The sequence below is a fragment of the Passer domesticus genome, chromosome 10 (genome assembly GCF_036417665.1).
Source record: "Passer domesticus isolate bPasDom1 chromosome 10, bPasDom1.hap1, whole genome shotgun sequence".
In the NCBI taxonomy this organism is placed as follows: Eukaryota; Metazoa; Chordata; class Aves; order Passeriformes; family Passeridae; genus Passer; species Passer domesticus.
In genome coordinates this window covers 39,835,577-39,857,674 of record NC_087483.1, presented here as the reverse complement: position 1 = coordinate 39,857,674, position 22,098 = coordinate 39,835,577, and the positions used below count along the sequence as shown (strand labels likewise).

The 22,098-nt window shown below is 39.7% G+C and overlaps 1 protein-coding gene across 15 annotated transcripts in view; it reads left to right on the top strand.

Annotated features, from left to right (window-relative positions):
• Nucleotides 1–22,098, top strand: part of GTDC1 (glycosyltransferase like domain containing 1) — a 209,304-nt gene that overhangs the window by 36,974 nt on the left and 150,232 nt on the right. For 14 of the 15 annotated variants that reach the window (XR_010369535.1, XR_010369534.1, XR_010369533.1 and 11 more), the window contains one exon: nucleotides 15,195–15,405. Coding sequence is in view for 5 of the 15 variants with exons in the window: in XM_064435285.1 (XP_064291355.1) it covers nucleotides 15,224–15,405 (182 nt within the window). In the remaining 10 variants the exon portion in view is untranslated. Of the gene's footprint in view, nucleotides 1–15,194; nucleotides 15,406–22,098 lie in introns of those variants that run through there. The other variant, XR_010369537.1, reaches the window with a different exon arrangement.

Here is a 22,098-nt window from a genome sequence, read left to right as displayed (position 1 = left end):
CCAAAGCACTGGGAATCAAACAAGAAGTAAATGACACTAGTGGAGAGTGAGATTAATGTGCTGAGAGGCCTCTCATAATGAGACTTACTGGTCTCTGCTGCATATCTGAAGTTTTTGCAGGATTTCAGATGGTTCTCTCAGTGGCTGAATGCAGAAGAATTAGTAACCTTAGTGGATATTAAAAAGAAAAACTACAACTTTTATGCCTGCAGAGGTTAAATAACACCTGACTTTTGTGCATGTGGAAATGGAGAAAATTTTACCAAGTCATCTCAAAATGGAAACAAATAGTAACAAATAGCATATTTATTTCTTTCCAGTATGCTTGTTATGAAATAATGTAAAAATTGTGACTTTAAATAATATGCTGGGAACTAAGCAGCAAAAAGCTGTTGGAAAATTGTAATTTTCCTTAAACTGGTTTTCCATTCTCCTAGACCTAGAGAATCACAGAATGGTTTGGTTTGGAAGGGACATCCCATTCCAGCCCCCTGCCATGGGCAGGGACAACTCCTACTATCCCAGGATGCTCTAAGCCTTGTTCAGCCTGGCCTTGGACACTTCCAGGGATCCAGAGGCAGCCACAGCTTCTCTGGGAATCTGTGCTAGGATTTTCCCACCTTCACAGGGAGGAATTCCTTCCCAGTTTCCCATCTAACCCTGCCTTCTGTCCATGTGAAGCCATTCCCCTTTGTCCTGTCCCTCCATCCCTTGTTCCAGGTCCTTCTCCAGGGCTCTCTTGGAGCCCCTTTAAGCACTGGAAGGGGCTCTGAGCTCTCTCCTGAGCCTTTTTCTCCCAGGACTGAACACCCCCAGCTCTCTCAGGCTGTCAGGATAAAATACTTTGTATGGCCAGTTCTTCTGAAAGGTCACCTTTAAGGGGAGGCGAAAAAGGAGTAGATGGGGCTTGTGTGCTGCAGAGGCAGATACAGATCCTGCTCAGCTGCAGTGTGTCTGGGGGGATGCTGTATCCACTGACCAGCAAATCCCATGAAAGAAGTAGCATTTGGTACCTTTCTGGCTGTAGCATGAAATCAGTGGGAGCAAGAAAGTGTCTGTGGGCAGAGCTTCTGCGTCTTGCAATTCAAGTAGTTCAGAAGCTTTAAAGTGCAAGAAATCACATGTAATGCTTAAAGAATCCAGCTGTAATTTTGAGAGCTGAAGGAGAAAACAGTGGCTGAACATTTATTGCAGCCTCCATATGATGAGAACAAGTTCTCAGAGCCTGCAAGATGCTTCTTGCAGTGTATATGAATAACAGAGCTACCTATTTTTGCTGTGCACTGGCAAGTGTAGGCTCACTTCATTAGACCAAGCAGTACAAACAAGATGTGCTAGCTTGTGTGATTTAAAAAGAGGGTCTAATTTAACATTTCATGCTGATTCTAAAATAAGATAAATCAAGTCATAGAAAAATCATATGACTTCAAAAACATTTTACTGTTTTGTCAAAAATTCTTTTATCAACTTGTATTTTAATGAGTTTATATAACTTCAGTTGTCTCCATGTCCATTCAGAAACCTTTATTGTGCCACCTTAGTTTACAGAACATAAGAGATTGCCACTTTTATAGAGGACAGATTTGTTAAATTTGTGAAAATAGACAGGAAAGTAAAACTGGCAATTAGACAAGGAAAAATAAGGCAAGAGAACTGTGTAGCTTTTGCTTCTGACTGTACACTGACTGTATTCAAACTGGAGGTTTTCTAATGAGGAATATGGCAGAATAGGCAAAGTGTTTGATATTGTGGCCTGTCAGATGGAGAATGTGTTTATACACAGGTTGGAAGTGAGACTGGTTTGAGACAGGAAAAATTGATGTGTGACCCATCAAGATAGTTGTTGTGCTGCTTGTAAGTCAATCCTGTGTAGGTTTTGTTTTATCATTAAATAAATTTAAAGAAGAAAAAGGTGATGTAGGACTTAGGAAAGGAAAGTACAACATGGAAGTAATGAGAAAAGAAGCTAAGAGAATAGGAAAAAAAATTGAAAATTTAAAAAAAAACATAAGTGAAAAGAGGAAATCAGGGATTCAGTTTTTTGAGAAACAATTCATATGGTTTCAAGAAGTGTGGATTTTTCTTTTGAAGATGGAATTCATCAGCTATCCAGATGAAGAGGATACAGTTTTGTCTCATTTTCATAATGAAATAATGGAAGTACAATCTGGGTAAAAGATGTATTTGTCTGTATTTTCTTAGAAGGGATGATGCTAATGATAAATTAATACCTTTTTTCAGAATGTTTTTCTCACATGTGGCAAAGTGTCAAGTAAAGTCCTGCTGGTTTGAGAGGGAATGTGTGTGGTGGTGGCTGAGAGTAGGGACATACAAGTCACTGCTCGTTGCTTCTGCTCTTGGTTTTTTACTGTAAAACTACTCGGGAAATGGTGCAAATCACAATTTTTAATTCAGGTTTTCTCATCTGTAAAGCAGAGATAACAATACCTACCTACCTCACAGGAGTGTTGTGAGGTTTAATTAATGTTTGTTAAGCTCTTCAGCATTTTTGGATAAAAGCAGATAAATTAAACCTCTTGTTGTTAATAATGGGAAAACCCCAGGCAGAAGGTGTAGTATGATTTTGGGGTTGGAGGGAGGAGATAGAATAATTACAGTTTGTTGTTTCAAGCATATTTACACAGAACAATTGACAATGTTTGGTTAGAAGTTATATTATTAGTTCTGTGTAAGAATCCAAGCCTTTTCTTACAAATTGCTGGTAATTTGAGCTTTTACACAGTGTTTTGTTTTGTTTTGGAATCATAATATGGTTTAGGTTGTGAGGGACCTTAAAAGTGATGTAGTTTCAACCCCCTGCCATGGGTAGGGACACCTTCCACTATCCCAGATTGTTCCAAGCCCCATCCAAGCTGGCCGTGGACACTTCAAGGCTTGGGACATGTTAATACAGGTTAGGACGCCTTTGGCTTTGCAAAGTTGAATAAATCATCTATATTCCATTTTTGCTTCCACTGTAAGGTAAAGGCCTTATAGTCTGGCTATATATATACACACAAAATCAAAGCAAGTATTTCTCTGTCATCAAACACGGTGTCAAGTTTCTAGGACTGAAGTGTAGTATTTAGAGGCTGTGGACTTTGGAATAACAAGTCAGTAGGCAACAGTAGTAAGAAACACATGAAGTTCTGTGTATTCCTGAATGTGTCTCTGCAATATAATTTAAGCAACCCTTAATATGGTCAGGAGGCAATTTTTTTTAGAAAATCATTGACAAAAGTAACTGTGTGAAATAGTGTCGAGTGATAAGAAAATCAGTGGGGGATTAACCTTGCTAAAGCTTGTTTCTGAAGCTTTTTTCCTCTATTCAGATAGGATATAGTCAGAGTAACCATTCTAGTTACAGTCAAAGGAAGCGCTGTGTGTATTCCCCAGCACGTTTCTTAGAATCCTGTGTGCCTGTAGACTCCAACTTTACAAACGTAGTGGTGTGTCAGCAACATCCCAGGTGTCATTATAAATGCCAGCAGTATGTAAGTGGTATTTGTAAATAAGCCCGAACAAGTGAAATGGTCTGTGTTAGTCAACCATTCTGCACCTTGGATACATTGAAGGCTGATGCTTGGTTGAGTAGCTAAACTAAATATCAAGTGGTGTTACACAGCTTGAAAAGAAACTCAGCTCTAAAGAGAAAAAAGCAGACTTTTTTCTAAGTCATTATTTTAATGCCCAAGAAGATGTTTCCGTGAGTGTTAAGAAACCAACTGTCTATAGACTCTAGGAAAAATGGTTTATGGATCTCTCTTGCCCATGCTCATTCAGAGCTTCAATGGGGAGGCAGAGTGCTGCAGCTCTGAAGAGTAGCTTGAATCATCTTGCATGAATATTGCTCTCTCCAAGGATATTGGCATGCAAAACAGATTCTGTTCATCTTAGAGGATGCTGAATGCACCTCACACATGGCTTCATAACCACTTTGAGATGAACAGGCAGAGTTTGGATTACGTTCTTGTCAGTGGAAGCAAGTGTGTGTGATCAATGCAGATAGGTGGAAATACTTCCCTTTTCTCAAAGCATTTGCATGGTATTACTTATTTTGGGTACCTCATCTGTGGTTTTTTTTCCACATGTATATTTTCTGAAGGGAACTTACTATTTTCTCTCCTGCCCTTTCCTCTCCCTTGTAATTATATTTTGTCTTCAGTGGTCAAAGGGGGAGTGTGTCTGCCAGATTTATTTCTGCCTTAAATGTGGGGCTAAATCAGTTTCATAAGCACCTTCAAGTATCTACTGCTTACAAAGCTTTGTGGGATTAGTCTCTGCTTAAACACTGATGGGAAAATGGGATCTGAAAATATTCAGAAAGATCTGCATCATTCATTCTGTACTAAGGTCTCTGTAACACCTCTCTTAGCTTCAGATCCACTTAATGAAAGTGATTTTTGAAAATCACAGCATAAATAGGTGTTGTGAATATAGGTTTGATGTTCTCTCTATAACCAAAGCACCTCCAAATCTGTAGTCTAACCTTACTCTCTTGTCAGCCTGAAGCCATTCCCTGTGTCCTGTCCCTCCAGGCCCATGTCCCAAGAACCTCTGCTCATCTCCTGAAGGCCCTTTAGGCACCAAAAGGGCTCTGAGCTCTCCCTGGAGCCTTCTCTTATCCAGGTGAACACCCCCAGCTCTCCTAGCCTGGATCCAGAGCTGGGGGGCTCCAGCCCTTGAAACATCCTCATGAACTCCTTTGGATCCGCTCAAACAAGTCCATGTACATGGAAAATAACCAGAAGTTTCAGCTGCAGCATTGCTGTGAGCCTGACTGCATGTGGAACACTGTTGTGAGGTAACACTTCCCTGATTACAGAGGTTTTCCCAAACTGTCCATAGGCTGTTGTTCTCCAGGCCTCCAAGAGCTGCTTATGGCTGCTGTGAATGCTTAACTGGGGGTATTGCCAAAAATTTCCCAATGGCCAGAGTAACTGCACAACTCTGTCTTTAGTAGGAGTCAGAACAGCTCTTTAACTTGCTGGCAAAGGCTGTGATATTTGTGGCTTTGAAATGAAGAAGTGGGAATATTAAGCACAGACCTTGCGTGTGCGAGGTGTGAGCGGTTTCTTGCATTGCCTTGTAATGGTATTTCTGGGATTTTTATCAGCAGTGTCAGCAAGAGCACCTACTAATAGCCAGCTGAACTTTAAATAATTTGGATCTTCCAGTAATGACCTTAAAATAGTTCCTTCAGCTCTGAGCCCTGCAGTGAATGTGTTTTGTTCTCTGCTCCCCTGTAGTCATGGCCATTATAAACCATACTTAATGTTCCTGAACTCCCAATCCTGGAAGTGTTCAAGGCCAGGCTGGGTGGGGTGTGGAGCTGTCTGCTCTAGTGTAAGGTGGCCTTGCCTGCAGGGTTGGAACAAGATAACTTTTAAGGTCTCTTAAAACCCAAACTATTCAGTGATTCTTAGTGTTGTACCAGTGTGTGGGAGGAGTGTTCCAGGTTCTGTAGGTTCTGTGGTGGTACAAGTGGAAGGAGCTGGTAAGAGACAGCATAATTTTGGTTTTGTTGAGCAGGATGTTTTATTTTGATAAGGATTTTCAGGTTTTGTGACTGTGGCCAGTTGCTCAAGCAAAGTAAATGGTTTTCAGACAGGTGCAGAAATGATTCCTAAGTGTGACCCTAAAGCTGAAAACCTAAGAGAGTTGTAGTGATACATTCATTATTTATAATGAAGTCAAATTTAAAAAAAATCCCTGTTTTTAATTCTTTTTGTTAAAGACTACAGTGCTGTTTGTGGGTTATAGCCAGATTTTCTTATGTGCAATAAAAGCCAAGTTTTTAAGGCCCAGGCTTTTTTGAGCATGATGATTTTAATGGCACTTTTCAGCCATCTGAGAAACTTCAAGGAAAAAATTTACATCTTGATGTCCTCTCTGAGTGTCCTTGCCTTGCTTTATCTGTGGCCCTGTTAGAAAGGGCCACGCACTTGTTTCATGTCTGTTAGGGTCTCCCCCAGACATGAATGTTTATTCGCTTTGCAGTATCTGTTTTGAAAACATCAGCTCAGAACCTAAACTTGTTTACAAAACAACCAAAATAACCTTCCAAAACAGATTGTTTTGAGATGCTTGTGTATCGCTTTTATTCATGGAAAACAAATATTTCCTGCAATGCTCACCATTTCAATTGGCAGATGATACCAGACATGTTTATTTAACTCGTGTCAGTGTTTTTCAGCTTTCTGCAATGTGTGTATCCATAGATACTTCCCAGTGGAGGAGGCAGACCCCTTAACTTTCTGATACTTGTGAAGTAAAATAAAATGTATGAATACGCTTTTCTTCGTTGCTTTAAGCCAATCCTTGAAGTAATTTGCAAGCTCTGCACACAAGAGGATGGAAACAAATGACTTAAGTCATTAAATTTGCTATTCTTGGGTCAGCATAGATGCTGGGGAACACTTGCAGTGAGCTGTCAGAAAGCATTTTGGCCAGAATCTGGAGCCTTTAGTATTTCTAGAGCCCTTTCAGAGGGCTTAGTCAAAGCCTGGTAGGGAAATTATTTACAGGAAACAGGGTGCTGTACCACTAAATCAAATTGGCAACTCCTATTGTGCTGGATTTATAAATTGATGTGGGTAACATGTCATCTGCATGTCAAGTTGGAAATAAGATATAAATATTGTTAACATGGAAAAATATGTTTAGTGCTGTATGAAGCCTTCATTCAGTATTGTGTGGTGTTTGCTATTGATTCTGAGAGCTTTTGAGGAGTTTCTAAAAGCCATAATGTGGTGCTGGCTGCACAGAAGTTAACGAGAGGTATTTCTCTTCTTATGGCTTCATAGCATGAAGCCCTGGTTCAGCTCTCTCCTGCACTGAAGAGAGTTGGGCAAGTGAAAGACAAAAAAAAAATCTGTTGAATTTTAGTACTTAATATTTAAGACTGAGGGCTTTTTTTGTGCAGGTAACATTTCAGCCTTGAAGTTACTTAGAGTATCATACCCACACTGCTGTAGGGATCCAGTACTTAAATGTTGCGTCTCCTGAACAAACAATAACTTGATCATTTATTCCCTTCCCTTGCTGAAGGATTTAATGGGTTGGCAAAATCCTCATGACTGCACTTTTTGTGCAACTTTAGTTGCAGTCTTAAGGTGAAAAATGTGGCAGGTACATTTAGCTCCTCTTTTGAAGTCCATTTTCCATCATGGTTGAAACAAATTTTGAAGTAGTCTTACTGACTTCTCTTGTGAACTTTGCATCACAGAGTGGTTTGTGTTGGAGGAGACCTTTAAGCTCATCCTGTTCCCAGCGCCTGCTGTGGGCAGGAGACTTTCCACTATCCCAGCCCCATCCAACCTGGCCTTGGACAATTCCAGGAATCCAGGAGCAGCCACAGCTTCTCTGAGCACCCTATGCCAGGCCCTCACCACCCTCACAGGGAAGAATTTTATCCTCATATCTCACCTAACCCTCTCAGTGTGAATCTTAACTGTCTCTTGTGTCCTGTCCCTCCATCCCTTGTCCCCAGTCCCTCTCCAGCTCTCTTGGAGCCCTTTAGGCCCTGGCAGTGGCTCTGAGCTCTCCCTGGAGCCTCCTCTCCTCCAGGTGAGCACCCCCAGCTCTCCCAGCTTGGCTTTACCAAGTCCACATCTCTTGTAGTGAGGACCCACAGCTGGATTCAGCTCTGCAGTTGGGATCTCATGGGAGCAGAGGGGCAGAATCCCCTCCCTCGACCTGCTGCCCCCATGGCTTTGGATGCAGCTCAGGACAGAGTTGGTTTTCTGGCCACCTGCCCTCAGAATTGCTCCTGTGTGTGGGGCCCTCCCTGATTTCACAGTTGAACTCCATTTGACAGTAGATCTCATTGCATCCTTTTTGTGGACTCAAGGTGTGACTGAAGATGCAGATCCTTTCATCACATATTTAAAGGGATACCTTCTGACTGCAAAAGAAATCTGGCTTGTGCCCACTCACGTGTTGCTGCCAAACATCTCAGGCTATCATGCCTAATGTTTAAATTAACTCTTGCAATTCCAGCTTTTGTACAAGAGCAGTTTAATTCCTCAATCCCAAATTCTGTTGACACAAGAGTGATTTGGTCTTCATTTAGCATTTTGCTACTTCAGATTTTCTGGGGAAAACAAATAACTTTTTGATGTGGGTTGATTTTTATTACCTCACAGAGTGACTAATGATGGCTTCTAGCAAATGCTTTGTCTTTTAATCAGTTGGCTAATATGCACGGTAGACTGACTTTCAAATAAAATTAGTTAAAATATTTGTGACTTTTTAAAAATGAATACATATGCTCTTTAAACTGGCCATGAATGCACATTGTAATTCTTACCTTCTGTACAGAAACTGGTCTGAAGCCCAGAGCGTGTGGAGCACATTTCTCATCATATTCCTAATAAATCGGAGGAATTTCAAAATGCCAGCCCATTATTACCAGACTGGGACTTTTTCTATAATAGGGAACTAGCAACTAATATGTCTCCTGTCAAGTTTAAAAATAGTGCTACATCTCCCATTACCACACCTATTAGTTCCCTCTCCTCTCGGAGATACTCTAAATCAAGGATCCTTCATCTATTTAAACCTAATGTAAGCCTTCAGCATCATCAGTGCTGTCAAATTTATAGTCATAGGTGCAGCACTGGAAATGCTGAGTCCTGTAAACTGTGTTGATCCTTCACATGCTGTAAACACACTGCAAATAAGTTGGATAAAGCCAACATATCATTTAACAACTTTAACAGTCTCTGTTAAAATCAGTTTTCATTTTTCCAGGCTTCTGAATTACATGGCAAATGGGAGCTTATAATTAACTGTTAAATCAGAATAACTAATTTTCTCTCAGATCCAATTGCAAACCTGGCATACTCTCATATGAGGTTATACTCTCATATTAGAGCTGTATTTTTTTTTTTACCTTGTTTAAAAAATTCCTGCCAGTGGTGGAAGAGCTCCTCAAAATAACATAAAACTTTTTGTGAAGATAATTATTTAATATCTACTGCTCTGCAGCATACTCATGTCAACTTCTGTAAATCTATTTGGACCACTAAAGGGAGGAGACAGAGGAACAAAGCCTCTGGAAGAGTTAATTTGGTTTGCTGGTGATAGTGGCTGTAGTTGTTTCCCTGGCAGAGCATGGCCCTGGTTCTCCATCACACCTTTTCTGTGTCTTTTTCCCTTCTATCTTGGTTTTCTTTGGAAGAAAATTTTATCCTATTTGAATATTAATAATGCTTAGTTTGCCTTTAAAAAGGCAAATCTGAAAAAGGTAAATCTGAATTTGTGAAGGTAGTTTTCAGAGTACTGAGTATCCCTCATGCCTTGTCCTGAGTAGTATTTAGTTCAGTGTATACAATTTAGGAGGTCAATTAGAGACAAAGAAACCAAGTTGTGTATTGTAATTGCCATTCCCAATGTACTGAGGGATCAGCACATCAGTCAGGGAAATTTCCCTGAAAATATATCTTTGGAGTGCTGTGCTCCATGGGGGGATGGAGGCTTCCCCACCGAGGTAGCTTTGACTGTTGTGGTTTTGAGTTAGCCATAAATGTGATGCACAGATGTCTTTCTCCACTGGAAAAAAAGTATAAATTGTAATAATTTATTCAGTATAGATTAAGATCTTCAAAGATGTTGATTGAGGATGGCTAGAAGTATAGATGCAAAGTATTTATGATAGTCTCAGACTGTGTCAGGAAAGAAGGTAAAAAAGAAAATTAATTTTTTTTTTGCTTTTCTGTAGCTGGAAAAAAACAAATTTAATTTACAACAGAAAATTATGAAGGTCATTAGTGCCTTTGCCTAGATAAAATAGTAAACAATTTAAATTCTGGGTTTTAAAATGCATACATTGCATATGCTTTAACATCTTTTTCCTAAGGATTTATAGCAATATTGTTAACTTAGCATTCACAGGGTAATGTGCAGGTTTTACAGCATGTTGCTTTCTAAATGCATAAACTCCAAAAGGAGCCTTAACTGTCTCTTGTGTCAAGGTGTCTCTAGATTGATAGCCATGGGACATCTTCAAAATCTTGACTTCCAATTCCTGCTGCTCCATCTCAGGGTTGAAAACACAGACATAAGAACTGAACCTGGCAGTCCTCACAATTCGATTGAGATCAAACCAATTCTTTAAAAATTATGTTGTTTGCAATTCTGATTGCACCATGGAATCACAGAATGGTTTGGGTTGGAAGGGACCTCAAGCCTCATCCTGTGCCACCCCCTGCCATGGGCAGGGACATCATTCACTGTCCCAGACTGCTCCAAGCCCTGTCCAACCTGGCCTTGGGCGCTTCCAGGGACCCGGGGGCAGCCACAGCTGCTCTGGGCACCCTGTGCCAGGGTCTTTTCACCATCACAGGGAAGAATTTCCTCCTAGTTTTTAATGTAAACGTACCTTCTTTCAGTTTAAAGCCATTCCCCTTGCTCTGTCACTCCATGCCCTTGTATGTGTAGATTGTATGTACAGTAAAAATGAGATGTGGTATTTTAGTGAAACCAAAGCAGGCCAGGAAGTCCATGCAGGTTTCATTCCTTGCTGCCTCCAGGTAATGGTAAATTTTGGTATTCTGTAGGTGTTTGCAGCTCTGAGGTTGTCTGTATGGGCCAGACTGTGGTTTATGGGTGTCACCAGTAAATTAATGTTATTGCTGCTCAGCCATCCAAATACAGGTGAATGATTTTCATTTACCACATTCTCAAAAGAAGTGGAGGTTTTCTTGCTTTTTCCAGGTGGTTTATATAAAAGATAAATTGTCATTTTCGCTTATGCAGTTTAGTAATGACAAACCTCAGAACCGGTGCTTTTGGGTGATCTAAATACAAGTTAAATTTTGGTTCAGCCTTAAGATGTGATTGTGTTTAAGGTACAGCTTTGGGGTTTCGGTGAGTCACTGTCATGAGTGGGAGGGCAGTGCAGGCTCTTTCAATCTCTGTGTGTGTATTTACAGCACATCCCCAATTCAGGTAGGGATGGGAAGGAGAAGGGACAGAGGAGGAAAGGTAGAGACTCTCAAAAGTCCTTTGAAAAATTGCATTTTATTGAAGTGTTGAATGTAGAAATTTTTTGCCTGTGGCAGCTATCACAGTGAGTTCATGTGAAACCATCAAAGGTTTAAGTATGTTGATGTCCACAGGTTGTACCTGGTGGGTTTTGCAGTGGGTTGAGTTATGAGACTCTGAACCACGGTGTGCTCGGATACGGTGGCGGAATAAATTTCTCACATGTGTGGGACTGTGACGGTTAAAACAATCACTACTGAAACCATATACCTTATTTCCTGTAACTAATAGCAGATCTCTACCTGTGGAATATATTAACAATTATTCCTTTGGGTTTGGATGGTTGCTCAGCTGTTTTGTTGGACGGATATTTAGACGTGGTCTGTAATTTATGTTGTCTGAGTACGTCAATGAACAGAGCTAATTATGGCTTCCTGATGTGAGCTGTGCTGATGTTTGTGAAACCACACTTCTGCATGTAAGAGTGAACGTGTGTTCTTTAATAAATTGTGGAAAATGATGGGTTTTCTCTGCCTAGGCTGGTTAACAAAAATACCTAAGTTGGCATTCACCTAGAATTTAAAAAGAAGCCATGGTTTTGTGTCTGGTTGAACAGTTAATTCTTCCATGCCTTTAAAGATAATTTTTATTTATTACTCTGTACAGTACTCAGACTTCCTCTTAAAAGGAAATCATGGGTTCAAACAGCAGTGGCCCTTTCAGGGACTCCATCGCTTGCCATGTTTCAGTGTGGGGTAGAGCTGCAGCAAGTGACAAAAGTCCTGGCTGAATGTCACCGTGAGCTTCTGGCTTTGAGACAGCACCTAATTACCCACCCACACTTCTCAGTACTTCAATATACCTAATATACCTCTGTATTAGTCATGTCATTTGGACACTGTCACCACTTTGAAAGATTTTTTTTTTTTCAGATGTGTAATGTGTATCCTGAGGAATGTGCTGCTCTGTATGGTAAAGACAGAGTAGGAAATTTTCAAAGGAAAGGATCCTGCAGCCGTGTGGATGGGGTTGAGCTGTTTGAGGAACACCCAGGATTGCTGGCTCCAGAGAGGAAATACTGTAATGAGAAAGGGGAAGCAGTTCTGTTTTTCTAATATTTGTTGTTTTCTTTGAAATGGGGAAAAGAATACCTGGAGTGATTTATATTTAATTGAGGATTGCATTCCATCAGATACGGTGAATGTTCTCAGGCCATTTATCAGCTGTGTCTTTTGGAGACCTCTGAGGAGTTTATGGTACATATTTACCTTAACTTGGCTGGGTCAAGGGAAATAAAGCAAAAATAATAGCTGTTATTTTTGTATGTGAACAAAACTGGAAGTCATGTGGGTGAAATATGAGCCAAACGGCCGTGTTCTACCTCCTCTGTGTCTTTCTAAGTACAAGAAATTATTAGTTATATGTAATATAATTTCCTTAGCATTATCAGTGTATCTTCTAAAAACAGAAGATTTATTGACTTTTTAGTTGCTTCATCTTACTCAAGCCCTGAAGTGAATGTGACATATATTCTACTGCCATTATCCTTTAGTAGTATCTTATGTAGGTAGCATCTTATATAAAAAAAATTAACAACAAAAAAGAAAAAAAAATATACTGCTTCTTAAATAACATAACATTTTTTCTGAATTGAATTTAGTGTATATTGCTGGTAATGTACAGAGATGACACAACAACAGAATCCTACAAGTGTTAGTGAGGATTTTAATAAGCAGTACCTACATTTTTTGGAGCGAGTGAGTTTTGTAAGAAAACCTTTGAGCTTTAGGTCGTCTCTGAAAAAAATGTGTCATTGCTGATTGTCACCCTCATGGGCTGCTGCCACGGGGTCTGTGAGTGTTATTGTGAAGAATTACATATCAAGAGTTATCTTAACACCCACTCCACAACACATCCATGATTCAACCCAGTTTCCCAATGTAAATAGCCAAAGGGAGTTTATTGTATAGTAATACTTGTGTATTGCAGTTTCCCTAATACATCTAAAGGTAGGTAAATGCAGAATAATTAGCTAAATGTCAGGGTCTTTAAGCAGGAGGAAACACGAGGACTGAGCAATCTCTTACCGTCAGCATGTACAGTCATTCTCTGTTCCCGTGAGGGATGTACAGTGAAAACTGGTGCAAAATAAAACCAAAGAGCACAGTGTGGGTTCAGCTAAACCTGGTGATAAAACCAGTTTCAGAACTAGTCTGGTGAAGTGTGATCTGATCAGATGCTTCATGAACAAATTGCTTTATTACTGATACTGCTAATGATTTGTAAATTAGTTGCAAGCCTCCTCGAGTGACTGACTCAGTGGCATTTACCAACTTTTCACATACCCCCATTTTTAGGGGCTGAATTTATAAAACACTTCCCTTTAGTCCCTTGAATTAAATTTTCGATGGCATTTGATGACAAGCATAGCATGATTAATTACAAATTGTTCTTTAGGTGAATAGTGCAGATTCTAAACCACAGCTTGTGTTTTTATAGCAGTTATTACCCTGCAGGCTCCAAAAGGGCTTTGGAGGAGAGAGTATGATTTTGGTTACATCATTGTAAATTCAGAAAACGTCAGTGATCTCAAAAGTGTGATTTTTTTGAAATTAGGTCAGTGGAAAAGAGATCAGAAACTGCTTTGCTACCTGAAAAGAAGCAAGCTCCAAAATGGAGTGAAGTATCTGCTTCCAGATGGCTTTCCTTTTGGTTTTGCAAAGAAAGTATTTGTTAAAACAAGTAATTTATTTGAAATATTATGGAGGAGTGAATAATCAAGCAAATGATAACCTGAATCCAGGCTGGATTAGGACAAGAAAGTTGGAGCATGGAATGTTTTTCTTTTGCTGATTGTTCTGTAATGACCCAGAAGCTCTACATCACCATTTCATCTGGCACCGTGGTGGGCCAACGGCAAAAAACTACGTAAAGTATTATTTTTGTCCCCGAATTAAATTGATTCAGTGCTTGGATTTTTGTTGCTGGTTAACTGATCTTTTGATAGCTACAGTGTATTTAAAAGGGTTTTTGTTTGTTTTCTGCCCTCTGATTACAGAATACATAATATTTTTAACCTGATCTTGAATCAAACAAAATTTCTCAACTATGGTTGAGATGATGATTGAGATTTTCAGGAGAGTATGTAGTTCTCTGTTGAATTCTCATTTCTTGTCACCAGAGGTTTTGGTAAGATAAGGATTACAGTCTGAAACCACTAGAAATTGCAGGTCAGGAAATGGCTGTAAGGTCTTGCAATGTACAGTGTCAAACACGAGTCTGGAATAACTGAGTTTAGCAGGGAGTCCATCATTCTTAGGGAGTGTTGAGAGGGAAGCCATCAGAGAGGTGTTTGTGGATGGTGAACACCTTTCAGGGTTTTGCTTTCAGCTTTTGTTTGTGGTGGCTTTGCTCGAAGCATGTGAAAAGCAGCTTTTGAGTACCCCAAAGGTGTGACTCATGAGGGCGATGAGCAATAGTCACCCGGTTTTCATCTGTCCCCTCGCTTTGGGCAGCACGTTCTGCATCCTGTTTGTGAGCAGCTCTGTGGCTTTTTGTCTCAGAGCTTCCTTGAGCCTCCTCTAGTGTTCTCTTCCACCCATTTTGGAGTACTCAGAAGAAATAAGGTGGTTTACGTCTCCTGTTGTTGCTGGGGTTGTGATCCCAGCTCCCAGCAATGCAGGAGGATGTCCCAGCTGCATCTCCTCAAGCTGCTCTCTGCCTTTAAGTCTCCTACCCAAGTCACTGTTACTGGCAACTGTTCTGGCTGAAGTGTGTTTGAATTACTCTTTAATTTTCTCTGCCACCAGGAAAAGGAGGGAAACCTATATTAGAATGAATAAGCTACATCCTAAGTTATGGAATAATTTACAGTATTAGGGAGTTAGTGTATAAAATAAAGCTGTTTTTAAATATCGGATTGAAAACAAACCCATAAATTGAAAATACAATGTGTTCCTAAGTCTTGCACGTTTTCATTCATTTAAAATTTACAGACAGTAACTTTTAAAGGTCAAAATAATCTAGTTATCATAATTGCTAAGTAGCCTTTTCTGAAGTAAACTCATTAATATAATATTAAGGATTATATTACAAGGCCTTATAGTACATTTCTTCTTCTTCCAATATAATTTTCTTAAGTAGTAACAATAACAGTAATAAAGATATGTTTCTAAAGTAAAATACTTCTCTATTTTCATTTTCAGGTTTCACACAGTTCTGAAGTACTTGGAAAATGAGTGTCCTTCTGATTGAACCCTTTTATGGTGGCTCCCACAAGCAGCTGATGGATCTTCTCCAGGAAGAGCTGCAAGAAGATTGTGTCCTCTGCACACTCCCAGCCAAGAAGTGGCATTGGAAGGCACGGACTTCTGCTCTTTATTTCATGCAAACAGTGCCAACAAGTTCTAATTACAGGTAGCCAAGGGATTGAATAATTTCTAAATTCAAATCACACAGATGCCTTCAACCAGGTCTCTTGAACTTACTCCTTGTGTGTGTGCAAGGGTGTATGTGAGAGCAATTAGGGGCTTGCAGTGGGCAGCACAGATTTTATTTCTTGGAGTATTACTGAGAAATTGTATGTTTTATTTAGAATTTCCAGGACTGTTTTGTCTTGCATCTCCAGTCCGTGAGAGTCTCTCAGTATCTGGGTACCTGATGTCTATACGTGTGTGTATCTCTTATTTGAAATTTATCATGTGAACCCAGTTGTTCTGAAAGGTTTAAACTGTGCTTCACAGATGAGGCTGAGAGATGGCACAGATGTGAGCACTGCAATCTTCCTCACGTGCCCTCCCATGTATCTGTTAACAAGTCTGATTTATCAGTGTCCTGCTCGGGCTGACCTGGAGGATTAAGGGAGCAGTTTTATCTTAATGGTGGTCCAGTTCAGTAACGTGCCAGCAACTGTGGGTGTCAATTATACATTTATGTAAGTAGCAAATTTCCATCAGCTAGAACCTGGGCTGATAGAAGCAGGCGATTTAGGTCGACAAGATAGCTATCACATAGTGAGAATCAGCCCTTCCAGAGCCAAGCTGTCTCTAAACCCAGCAGTTTTGCTTGGCCTACCTGATCAGATGAGATGTGGCGAGGTGATTGTCTGGAGCAGTGAGATAGAGCTTTGCTCACAGCATGCAGAACATTGTGTAGGGACTGTGCACCTTCATGGGGAGAGACTGTTCATGCACAGGGTTCTTTCAGCAAAAGCAGCTGCAGAATGAGCTTCAGGAGGAGTCTGAGCACACCTGAATGATGTGCCAGTGAGTCACAGTTCAGAACTGGGTCTGGTATTTTTTTACTGTGAGCGAGTAGGTGCTTCCTGAGGAAGGAATATCATTTTTCAAGAGTAGATTTGTGCTGTGGAAGGATGTATTTGCTCAGTGTTACCCAGCACAATGTCTAAGCCGTCTTGGAACACATATTGTGTAAATGTACACCTTTCCTTTGCCTGCTTTTGGCTCCCATTTAAAATAATCTCCCACCTCAAGCCAAATGTTATAATTAATTTTCCCCGTTTTGTCTTGTGCGAGGCATTCAGTGTTGGTTTCCTCTTGCTTTCTTTTTGCAACAGTTTTGTTTTGGAGGAGTGTACATGACAAACTGTTATGTAAATTTGTCTTGTATCACAACCACATCCTCCAACGCATCACAATGTTATCTGTGTTCCTTCAAGGTCAGCAGCCCAAGCTGTCCAGCACTAACTGCATTAAACTAATCAGACATCACTCATAGACATACACTTCATTAGTTTAACTTACAGTTACATTGACCTAAGATAACTTAACTCCAATTTGTCAAGTAACCCACATCTTGGGGAAAGGGGGAGGGAGCGCTGACAAAATAAAAACCAAAAAAAGCAAAATCCCACAAAAAACCCAACAACCCAACAAAAAACCTCAACCCAGCAGCCTGAAAACTCACTTGAAGTTAATAAACTTGCAATCTGTCATAGACTTATGTGCAAATACAACCTTTACTGACAGCAAATAAATCTGATCTAACCAATGGAGCATCTTAAGGAGAGGAAAGCGTTTTCTTTGCTGGTGCTGTTCGGGTTGGAGCAGAGGGAATCAAACAGTCAAAGTTGACAAAGATGCGATGGTTAAAATAGAATTTGTACCTTGTCCTCGCAGGCAGCATAAAATTTTAGGATCAAGGGCTGATATGGCTGGTGAGAGGAAAACTGATTAGAGGTACCTTCTACTTTACTTGCGCATTTTTAATGTTTGTTTTGTAATTGAATGTTTAGATTATTTTATTAAATTGAAAGTATAGGTGTATCAGATTCAACCGAGTAAGGATGACTACTCTCCTGTTAGAAACACATTGATTAAAATTAATTTTAATTCTGTTATTTCTAAGCTTTTTAGTAACCACTGAAGATCAGCTTCCCAGGTAGTAGTTTGTAAAGACAAAATTCCATTGTACTGGCAATACTGCGTGTTTAGAATTGCACATTTAAATATTTCAGCCTTCTTGTGAGGTTGTGGAAAATACCAAATTTACATTACTTATAATATTGATATTATTTACAGAAAAAAACCCTTTCTTTTATAAGTGCTTTCCATAAATGTGACATTTCGTAAATACCTTGTTTTTATTTGTATGTTTAGTAGTGCAGAAAGGTCACAGATATTTCAAGTGGAAACACTTGTGATAACGGAGCTGCCTTACTAAATCTTTATGTTCAAACTGTACTTTATTTCAAGATTCTGGTGTGTGTGAGAAGTAATATTGATGCTGTTAATCTGATGTTAGATGTATTTTAGAGAACTAGTATAGATTTGTTTTAAAGAATTTAGACTTCTATGCATATAAGCTGATTTTTGGGAGCAGGAAGGTTTGTTAGTTTAAATGTGACACTCAGTGAGTTAAGGAATAGTCTTAAAAAGTGCTTTTGAAACAAAGGATGCAGTGCAGAGCCATAGATGTTAAATTCAGACGCTCTGCAGTGAGCAGAGAGTTTCTTGATGAACTTGCTAATTGTTTTATCAGAGAACAGACGTGTCCTCCCTTGAGCACAAGCTAAAGCTGAGCTGGTAACAAGCAGGGCTCTTAATGTTACTTTTGTGAACTGTACAGCCGCTCTCTTGGTGTGCAGGAACATGATGTTCCCAAGAACGTGGTGGTCTCCCCGGGATTGTCACAGGGAGAAGGTGTCCTCACCCTCCACAGGAACACACAGAGCTCTTACGGGAGATATCGGACACTCAGTGTTTGATCTGCAGCACTGCCTGGATTCGTATTAATTCCCCGATGCGAAGTCTGTGCTGCATTTCTCCAGAAAAGTTTTGCTTTTCTGTTTTCTTGGCTTTGTTGAGCAATGTGTTAAACCAGCTCGTGTTTTCCTTCATCTCCTGAGAGGAGCATGGGAGTCCTGAGGAGTGGGGAGCCCAAGCATGCAGAATCCCTTCAACTTAGAAAGCCAGGAGGAAAATTTAAAGGTGGATCACTTGCCTAGAGATCTTGGAATGATCACATGGATTGATGTGCAGCAGCCACAGACTGAGTTTTAATTGCTCAGAGTCACAGATGATTTTTCCTTAATTGGAAAGAAGGTGTTTGGACGTTGCGTTGGTATGAGGAGTTTCATTCTTGTGGTGGCAGTTCCCAAATCACAGCATTTGAAGTGCACTGAAACAAGGGAGGAATTACTGTCTGCTTTCTCTAGACAAGGTTTTCAACCATCTGAGAGTTTTGTTAGCAGTTGGTGGGATATTATCTTCATTCCATGGATTTGGAAGGTCCAGCAGAGCCTCGTCAGGCTGCTGGCACTCTGCAGAGCTGCTGTGCTCACTGCTTTGTCTCCCAACTTTTTCAGACAGCTTCAGCTTCTTGATAAATGTGGGTGTCTGATCTTTCGCCTAAAGTTGTTTTCCATAGCACACAGCGACTATTCTGTAATTCTAGAAAGCATGTAAAAGAAGAAATTTTTTTAGCCTTTAAAAAATTCTTAATTCAAGGAAAGTTCTCAAATTTGAAAATACTGTTGCACAATTTAATGAAAAACAAAAATGCTTTTCTTTTTCTTGTAATTATTTTCTTTATTATAGTGAGCAGTCTATTAAATTACAGATAATAAAACACTGGTATGACACATTAGATGAAAGGAGTTTATCTTTTAGGAGCTATCCTCTACAAAATAATTCAATCTCCAAAAAGTTAGTAGCATGAGACTGTAAAACAGAGTGACTAAATTCAGTGTAGCTTCCAGTGTGTTTTAATAGCACTGCTATATTATTTTAAATATATATGTATAAATATTATGTATAACATTCAGTATTGCCCCCCAGGTAGCTGTTCATATGAATAAAGATTTTATTTGTAACAGATTCTAGCCCTGAAATACCCCTAGGGTAAATGTTAGCATATATATACCCCTTGATATCTGACAACTATATTTTAAAGACAAATTCTGTGCTTTTTATGTTTTCAAAAGAGAAAACAAATTATTGTTTTCAATTAATAGAGCTCTGGAAAAAAACCCCAACTTGGGGGTGGTGTTCAGCAAAGGAGAGTATATTTCAACACTATCTAATATAGATGTGGTTGTTTCTTGATTTTGGATTTTGGTGGGTTTTTGGTTTTTTTTTTGTTTGTTTCTTCTATTAAAATCTACTAGATTTTAGACTGTTTCAGATCTGATGCTTTTATTCTATTCTATAAGGAGAAAATACATTATTATAGAGTGGAATCTTTATTAACTGGTGGGCTGTGTCCCCTAAATAGCTTAAAAAGGGAACACTTTAATTTTTTTTTTTTCCCACTGAGTAGTTCAGTCCTACTGAAAACATAACACTGTGTGGATGTGTGACCATTTGCAAGCTTGAGGATTTAACTGTTTTATAGATATTTTATTTTCAGAAATGTTCCTGCATGCCCTGGAGAAAGTGTTTGAGGATGTAACTTAAAGCAGGGCAGGGCAAATTTCATTAAATCTGAATACATAGATACCCATTTGTGCTGGAAATATTCCTGCCTGTTTACATATTTCTGTAAAATTCTGGAAATGTTTATATAATCTTTGTAGGAACTGCAATAATTTGTCCTGCATTAGAGGCCATCCTAGAATTTCACCCTCATAATGCACAGGTAAGGCATAAATAAATTGTATGTATGAATAGTACATTAGTCAAAAGAAGGTAACAAATTGCCTACAAATTAAAAGAAAGTCTATTTGATACTGTTTTGGATTTTTGGAAATATTTCATGGTGTTTGCTTCTATATATAGGTGAATAAACATAAACCTCATTCAAAGCATTAACTACTAAGAGTGTGTATTTTGATGCTACTGCTCAAATTCACTGCATTTGAAGATGGGACATGTCTTATCTCTTTGGAATTATTGAATAATTTTCTGCCCAGAGGTTGTTGTGGTTTCACCCCATGTCTTTGTTGCTCTTTGTGTTTTAACTGTGTGGGGCACAGTGGGATGTGCTCCTGGACAGGAAGGGAATGTGCTCATAGAGATCCCTTGTGCTTTGATGAGGTGATGTAAAGGCAGGAATATATAAGGTGACTAAATGTAATATCCAGTATCCCATAAGAACAGAGGTCTCCTAGAAACACATAATCACAGACTGGGTTGGGTTGGAGCTGACCATGTTGTTCCAACCCCTTGGCCATGGGCAGGGGCACTTTCCACTAGACCAGATTCCTCCAATTGCTGTCCAAGCTGGCTTTAAACACTTTTTTTGATTAAAAATACCACCTGGGTGTAACTCACTGATGGGTACAAATCTCCACAATCTCACCTTGTTGTGGAGGTGCCCAAAGGAAGGTGTGTGAGCCCCTGCGCTCTGCTTTTCCGCTCCCTCGCTGAACAAAGGGTCATTACTGCTTTAATTCCATTAGTGCTAAACTTGCTTGCGTTTTTATCCCCCGAACAAACCGTTTTGAGTTCACCCAGGTTAGTTCACACGGGCTGGTGCAAACACACACACGTTTGTCCTGCCCACGCTCCGAGGGAGCTGGCTGGGAGTTCGCTCAGCTCCGGGGGCCAGATGGCCGTCCTAGCACCATGTTGAGCCTAAACCAATAAACCCTACTGAGATACGAGACACAGGCACCATGTACTGAGCTAAAACAACTTGGTGACTTCTGACCAGAGCTGGCTGGTGTCCAGCCAGCTTTGAGTGTAAGCACAGAGAATATACGTCCATATGGAATGGCACGAAGCTCCACCACTCAGCACAGATGATGCCCTCCACTGCTGTAGCCCTGGATAATAGAGGGTGTCCCAGCCTGGATAAGGGGTGTGAAATTCTTTCTGCTGAGGGAGAACTTGGAGGCCATCTGATGCTGGAAAAACGTAACACGGGAATGCATGTGTAAAACTGGGTTTTGTTTGATTTAGGTTAATATCGCCCTAAACCTGTTCCGGAAACTTCTGAAAAATGTTAACGGTCAAAGAGAATTTGGGAAGGGGAGCATGTTTTCAAATGGATTTGAGAATGATTTTTAGCAGAATGCTAATGTAAATCAAGGTGTGAAAGTTAACACAAAAAAGGTTTAGAATCATAATTCATCTGATTTTTTTTTAATGGTGATGATATTGTAAATAAAAGCAAATGATTGAATAATTGGTAAAAAAAAAAATTTAGTAAAGAGACTTAACCCAGTAAAAAATTAAGTAAAAAATTAGGGCAGGTCTAGAGGAAAAATAATTTTCTTTTGAGGATAAAAGCGCTGCTGTTGTTTCTTTGCTCACAACCAGACTACGAAAATTTCCTTTTCAATGTGATGGAGAGAGGCTGCCTGAAAAGTTTTTGTGAAGCTGATGAAGGAGGTGGGATGTCCTTTTGAGGGAGATGAATTCTCTTGCTCTGAAGGGCCAGAAACAATGCTCTGGTGCTCAAAAGTCCTTGTACAGCACCATGATTTAAGAACAAATGTTTTTTTATTCTTAGCTCTGGCTGCCGAAAACCTTGGAGGGGGCGATCCAATAAGAACAGCGAAAAAATCTTCTAAGAAACAGGACAAAAAAACCTCCCAAGTAAACTACCTGAAATTTATTCAGGCAGACAGCAATGTGATCTTAAACATTCACTTTGCATTAATCAACTTTGCCTCAGATAAAATGCTGGCAGATGGTAGCTATTCAT